The 7,783-nt window shown below is 38.4% G+C and overlaps 1 protein-coding gene across 1 annotated transcript; it reads left to right on the forward strand.

Annotated features, from left to right (window-relative positions):
• Positions 1–1,493: 1,493 nt before the first annotated feature.
• LOC148166094 (uncharacterized) lies at positions 1,494–7,518 on the forward strand. Its single transcript, XM_088049436.1, has 6 exons — positions 1,494–1,584; positions 1,627–2,013; positions 2,189–7,145; positions 7,187–7,247; positions 7,317–7,474; positions 7,509–7,518. Exons 1-6 carry the CDS (start codon positions 1,494–1,496, stop codon positions 7,516–7,518), a joined length of 5,664 nt encoding a protein of 1,887 aa, XP_087905562.1.
• The last annotated feature ends 265 nt before the right edge of the window (positions 7,519–7,783 follow it).

Raw genomic sequence — 7,783 nt, forward strand, 5'->3', positions numbered from 1 at the left:
TGCAAAACGATGATTTCTCGCCGATTTTCGTTGTTTTCTGGCATGAATTCGCAAAGAAGAGCACGAAATCTACAAAATCATGACTTTTTACCAAGATTCAACGGCTGAATTGCAAGAAAACAGCAGAATTCTGCACGAAATCTTCAAAATTCTTACAGAAAACCGCATATTTCGATGCAAAACGACGATTTCTCGCCGATTTTCGTTGTTTTCTGGCTTGAATTCGCAAAGAAGAGCACGAAATCTACAAAATCATGACTTTTTACCAAGATTCAACGGCTGAATTGCAAGAAAACAGCAGAATTCTGCACGAAATCATCAAAATTCTTAGAGAAAACTGCATATTTCGATGCAAAACAACGATTTTTCGCCGATTTTCGTTGTTTTCTATCTTGAATTCGCCAAGAAGAGCACGAAATCTACAAAATCATGACTTTTTACCTAGATTCAAAGGCTGAATTGCAAGAAAACAACAGAATTCTGCACGAAATCATCAAAATTCTTACAGAAAATCGCATATTTCGATGCAAAACGATGATTTCTCGCCGATTTTCGTTGTTTTCTGGCATGAATTCGCAAAGAAGAGCACGAAATCTACAAAATCATGACTTTTTACCAAGATTCAACGGCTGAATTGCAAGAAAACAGCAGAATTCTGCACGAAATCTTCAAAATTCTTACAGAAAACCGCATATTTCGATGCAAAACGATCATTTCTCACCGATTTTCGTTGTTTTCTGGCTTGAATTCGCAAAGAAGAGCACGAAATCTACAAAATCATGACTTTTTACCAAGATTCAACGGCTGAATTGCAAGAAAACAACAGAATTCTGCACGAAATCATCAAAATTCTTACAGAAAATCGCATATTTCGATGCAAAACGATGATTTCTCGCCGATTTTCGTTGTTTTCTGGCATGAATTCGCAAAGAAGAGCACGAAATCTACAAAATCATGACTTTTTACCAAGATTCAACGGCTGAATTGCAAGAAAACAGCAGAATTCTGCACGAAATCTTCAAAATTCTTACAGAAAACCGCATATTTCGATGCAAAACGATCATTTCTCACCGATTTTCGTTGTTTTCTGGCTTGAATTCGCAAAGAAGAGCACGAAATCTACAAAATCATGACTTTTTACCAAGATTCAACGGCTGAATTGCAAGAAAATAGCAGAATTCTGCACGAAATCATCAAAATTCTCACAGAAAACCGCATATTTCGATGCAAAACGACGATTTCTCGCCGATTTTCGTTGTTTTCTGGCTTGAATTCGCAAAGATGAGCACGAAATCTACAAAATCATGACTTTTTACCAAGATTCAACGGCTGAATTGCAAGAAAACAGCAGAATTCTGCACGAAATCGTCAAAATTCTTAGAGAAAACTGCATATTTCGATGCAAAACAACGATTTCTCGCCGATTTTCGTTGTTTTCTATCTTGAATTCGCCAAGAAGGGCACGAAATCTACATGTTGCGTACCCAACGCACATGCATTTTCATGGAAAGCGCCACACTGATTCAGACAGAGATGTGTGGTGGGGATGCGCTAGCCGCCGCCACAAGCAGTGTGTTGTCGGCGGTAAGACAGTAATGTACAAGTAAAATAAACTGTAGAAACCAGCACCCGATAATTTGGAAGTTAACCCCACCTGCGTTAACATTTGGTCCTTCGAAGCCACATTGGCAGTAGCAACATTTTGGGTACCGTCGACAATTTTGGTTCTCTCAGTACGAGCCAACGAGGAAGCATCCTCTCTCACCGGTATCAACACCAGGTGTACACACTCACAGCGACGTCACCAAGACGCCATCGTCAACAAGACAAATTTTCACATTGATCGTCAACAAGACGACTTCATATTCATCGTTCATCAGACGACGTCACCAAGACGTCATCGTCAGCAAACGATCTCACAGCCATCGTCAACAGAACAAAAGCTCATCAAAAAGGTCAGCCCTTCCATTTATCATTATCCCTTTTTTTTGCTTACTCTAATAGGCATTGTGTGTAACTTTTCATAAAGCATCGCGATTTTTACTTGCTAAAATGGCAGAACAAAAATTAATAAATCTCAAATTCAAAAGATCGCAAATCTTTAAAAAATTAGGCAGAATTAATGAATTCATCACTACGTTCAAGCCAACTGATCAAATTTCTTTGGTTAAGTCTCGTTTGGATGTAGCTCGATCAACACTTGCAGAATTTGAAAAAGTTAACTTCGACATTGTTGACCGGACACCAGTTGAATCACAAGCACAGGCAAATGAACAAATACAATTTGAAACTTTATATTACAGTATTGTATCAAATTTAGAAAATTTAATTGAAAATTCAGCACAACAAAATGAGACTGCAACAGCTATTCTCAAAGATGCGAACAGTCAAAATCGTAGCAAATTAATTTTGCCAACAATTCAAATTCCGGAATTCAATGGAGCCTTTGAAGCATGGTTAGCATTCAGGGATATTTTTCAGACTCTGATTCACAACAATCCAGAACTGAATAACATCGAAAAATTTCATTACTTAAGGTCATCTCTCAAGGGCGATGCATCCAAAACAATAGAGAGCCTTCCATTAATTGAAACAAATTATGAAGTGGCTTGGTCTTTGTTAAAAAATCGGTTCGAAAACGAGCGATTATTAATTCATGCACATGTTCGGAAAATTCTGAATTTCCCAAATATTCCAAAAAGTTCGGCTACCAATTTAAGACAACTAGTCGATGACTTATCAATTAACCTTGAAGCGTTAAAATCGTTAAACGTATCAATTGATACATGGGACGCAATTCTGATTCCAGTTATTACAGAAAAATTGGATTTTCAATCTTCGAAAGAATGGCAATCAAGACTATCAAACAATTTGCCAACATTGGATGAATTAAAGACCTTTCTTCAATCTCGGTGTCAGTATCTAGAATCAATTGAATACAATTTTCAAAAGCCTCAAAGCGCAACTGTTCTAACAAAGGGACACTCTAAACCTAAATTTCAATCACATGTCGTAACAAATGAAAAAAGACACTGTGTAATTTGCAAGGGTAAAAATCATTTTATCTACAATTGCAATCATTTTCTCCGTATGAAAGTTGCGGAACGAATAAAACAAATAAACTCGTTAAAGCTATGCGTTAATTGTTTACATGATAATCACCTAACGGAACATTGTAAATCAAAACGAACGTGTCGCGAATGCAACCAAAATCATAACACATTATTGCATCACAATTCCGGTGAAGATTCAAAAGAGTCGGTTACGTCAACAAGCTCTTCTCTTCATTCTAAGAACGGTTCAAAGCAAGAGATGCTTCTCGCAACTGCTATTGTTCTCATAAAGGCCATTAATGGTTATTTACAGAAATGCAGAGTTTTACTCGACAACGGGTCACAGTCAAATTTTATAACCAAACGAATGTGTAAAATGTTAGGCTTGAAAACGACTTCTTCGAATAATGCAATCGTAGGCGTTGGTAATCAGCAAACCATCTCGACAGAATCCGTAGACGTTACAATCAAATCGGTTCATAAAAATTACAACGCACACGTCACATGTTTTGTCTTGAAAGAAATTAGTGCAAGCTTGCCTTCAAATAGTTTCTCAATTGATAACCTACACATTCCTTCCGAGTTACCTTTAGCGGACGATCAATTTTACCTATCAGATAAAATTGATTTACTTTTGGGCACAGAATTGTTTTTCGAACTCCTGCTAGATGGTAAATTTCAAATTGACGGTAAACGGCTGTACTTACAGAATACCCAACTAGGTTGGATCATTGCGGGACCGCTTGATATTCCGCGAAATAAAGTGAGTCGGTGTAACCTTGCCATAAATTCATCTCTGGACTTGGAAAACCAAATAGAACGATTCTGGGAACTTGAAGGTTATCACCCCATCCAAAAACATTTGACTTCCGATGAAAAATTTGCGGAAACGCATTTCTTGAACACGTTCACACGTGATGATGGTCGTTTTGTAGTTAATCTTCCTATAAAGGACAATGTCATGTCACTAGGTCAATCAGACCAACAAGCCAAAAGGCGTTTTTTTAATCTTGAAAATCGATTAAAGAAAAGTCCAGCAATTAAAGCAAAGTATGTCGAATTTATGACGGAATATTCTGACTTGGGCCACATGGAATTAGTCTCGAATAATGAATCAGACAATTCAGAAACGTATTATTTACCGCATCATCCCGTCTTTAAGGACAAACAACCGTCCTCAAAATTACGCGTCGTCTTCGATGCTTCCGCCAAATCGACCAATGGCAAAAGTTTGAACGATAATTTGGTCGTGGGCCCCACAATTCAAGACGAACTATTATCCATCATTCTGCGTTTTCGTACATTTCAGTACGTATTTTGTGCTGATATCGTCAAAATGTACAGACAAATTTTAATCGATTCGAATCAAACTGATTATCAGCGTATATTTTGGCGCAGCGATAGCGATGACGAATTGCGGACTTATCGCTTAACAACGGTCACGTATGGTACTTCATCGGCGCCATTCTTGGCCGTACGTTGTTTACATCAATTGGCGCATGAAAATCGTGAAAAATTCCCGGAGGCGGCAGATATTATTTTACGAGATTTCTACATAGACGACTTAATTACGGGCGGTAACTCAATTGAAGAACTACAATCAATTCAACATCAACTGATAGAAATTTTGCGATCAGCTAAATTCGAATTAGCTAAATGGGCGTCAAACAACATAAACTTATTGCCAAACTCTGCCAAGGATTTAATAAATACCACAATAAATCTCGATAAACAACAAGATACCAAAACATTGGGTCTTTTTTGGAATTGCAATCAAGATACGTTACGGTATAATGTTCAAAACATTCTTATACCAAGTGAGTTAACAAAAAGAACGTTACTTTCGATGATTTGTCGCATCTTCGATCCACTTGGCTTAATTAACCCGATTGTAACAGTGGCAAAACTTCTTATGCAACAACTATGGGGATTGAAATTATCATGGGATGAATCGCTACCTGACGACATTAGTGAACAGTGGACACAATTGGCCAACGATTTACAAAAAATCGGAAAATGTCGAATTCCTCGGAACGTAGTACCAGCAGAAACGGTTTCTATCGAACTCCACGGTTTTAGCGATGCGTCGGAAAGAGCGTATGGAGCTGCCCTGTATTTAAAATGCACAAATTCAAACGGTGAAACGCATGCAAATTTATTAATTGCAAAATCGCGCGTGGCTCCTCTTAAAACGCAAACGATTCCCAGACTTGAACTTCTTGCGGCGCAACTGCTCGCTCAGTTAACAAATCAAACAACACAATCATTAAATTTAAAATTCGACAAGCTCAATTTTTGGACAGATTCAACCATCGTTCTCTGTTGGTTATCAAAACCTCCATCTACCTGGAAAACCTTTGTCTCAAATCGAGTTGCGGACATTCAAAACTTGACAAACATTCATGATTGGCACCACGTAGCTAGTAATGAAAATCCAGCTGACATAATTTCGCGAGGAAGTACAGCTGAACAATTGATAAACAATTGTTTATGGTGGCATGGCCCCAACTGGTTAATTTGTGATCGTGAAATGTGTTCAGACGCATTTATCCAAAACGAGGATTTTGAAAACATTCCGGAACAAAAAAGGATAACTAAAACGACTTTGGTTAGTACTACGAATTCATGTGACTTGTTGAACAGATTTTCAAGTTTTACTAAATTAAAACGGATCACAGCATACATTTTGAGATTTGCAAACAACACCAAAAAAGGAAACGCGAAACAAACATTTCATTTAAGTTCTGAGGAGCTAAATAACTCAGAAAGGTTAATCATCAAATTAATGCAACTCGAGTCTTTTGCTCAACAAATTCAAGAATTAAAATCTTCAAATGTTGTTAATAAAAGCAGTTCATTAAAAGGTCTAGATCCATTTGTTGATAATAACGGAGTACTAAGAGTAGGAGGTAGACTAAAAAATTCTCGATACCCATTCGACAAGAAGCATCCCATGGTTTTACCAAAGAATCATTTTGTTACCTCTTTAATAATTCAATTTTATCACAAACAAAATTTACATGCGGGCGCCCAAGCGACATTATCAGCGCTGCGGCAAAGGTTCTGGATTGTTGCCGGAAGGAGCAAAGTGAGACAAGTACTCCATAAATGTATATCATGCTTCAAGGTAAAGCCAATTATTGCCTATCAAAAAATGGGTGATCTTCCGCAAGACAGATTAGAGCCGGCTAGACCCTTCGTTAACACTGGAGTAGACTATGGTGGGCCTATTTTGATCAAGGAGTCTAAAGGTCGCGGTAGAAAAACATTGAAGTCATATATTTGTGTGTTCATTTGTCTTTGCACCAAGGCGATTCACCTTGAACTGGTCACAGATCTGACAACAGACAGTTTTTTGAACGCCTTAAGACGACTTATTTCCCGACGAGGCATGGTCAAACATTTTCGGTCGGATAACGGAAAAAATTTTGTCGGAGCTAATAATGAACTTGTCAAATTAGCTGAATTCTTCAAAACTTCCGACTTTTATAAAGATGTTATCACCGTTTTGTCCAATGATAACATCAAATGGTCCTTTTCACCACCAAGGTCACCTAACTTTGCTGGTTTAATGGAAGCTGGAGTAAAATCAGTTAAATATCATCTCAAACGTGTCGTGGGTGACACTTTGCTTACGTATGAGGAGTTGTACACACTGCTAACACGAGTAGAAGCATGCCTTAATTCCCGTCCTTTAATTCCATTATCAAACGACCCGAACGACTTGATGGCTCTAACCCCTGCTCACTTTTTGATTGGAGAAGTCCTAACTGCTCCGCTTGAACATGATTTACGAGAACTAGCAGAGAATAAACTTTCGCGCTGGCAGTTAATAGAGAAAATGCGCTGGCATTTTTGGAACAGGTGGAAGAAGGAGTACACATCTCAGCTACAAGGCCGCTCCAAATGGAGATCCGGAGATGCAGTTGGCCTCCAACCAGGAGCTATGGTATTAATGGTAGAAGACGGTTTACCTCCACTATGTTGGGCCTTGGGGCGTATCCAGGCAATCCATCCAGGAAGGGATGGTGTCGCAAGAGTGGCCTCGGTTCGAACCACAAAAGGAGTGTACAAACGTGGTGTTTCTAAGTTGTGTGTGCTCCCAATTAATGACAAGTAGTGAAAAGGTGAAGCGAAAAAAGGGGAACAGCGAGTTTTCTTGAACAATTTATTTCGTTCAATTTTTTGTTAATTGTGTTTTGATTTTTTCTTGTTTTTGTTATTTGTTTATTTTTATTTTTTATTTATTCATTGTATTTCAAGTTTTTTGTTGAAGCCTACAAACCTTCAAGGGGGGCGGCTATGTTGCGTACCCAACGCACATGCATTTTCATGGAAAGCGCCACACTGATTCAGACAGAGATGTGTGGTGGGGATGCGCTAGCCGCCGCCACAAGCAGTGTGTTGTCGGCGGTAAGACAGTAATGTACAAGTAAAATAAACTGTAGAAACCAGCACCCGATAATTTGGAAGTTAACCCCACCTGCGTTAACACTACAAAATCATGACTTTTTACCAAGATTCAACGGCTGAATTGCAAGAAAACAGCAGAATTCATCACGAAATCATCAAAATTCTTACAGAAAACCGCATTTTTCGATGCAAAACGACGATTTCTCGCCGATTTTCGTTGTTTTCTGGCTTGAATTTGCAAAGACGAGCACGAAATCTACAAAATCATGACTTTTTACCAAGATTCAACGGCTGAATTGCAAGAAAACAGCAGAATT

The sequence above is a fragment of the Gnatocerus cornutus genome, unplaced genomic scaffold (assembly GCF_029298725.1).
Source record: "Gnatocerus cornutus isolate USDA-ARS CGAHR unplaced genomic scaffold, icGnaCorn1.1 ctg00000025.1, whole genome shotgun sequence".
Taxonomy (NCBI): domain Eukaryota; kingdom Metazoa; phylum Arthropoda; class Insecta; order Coleoptera; family Tenebrionidae; genus Gnatocerus; species Gnatocerus cornutus.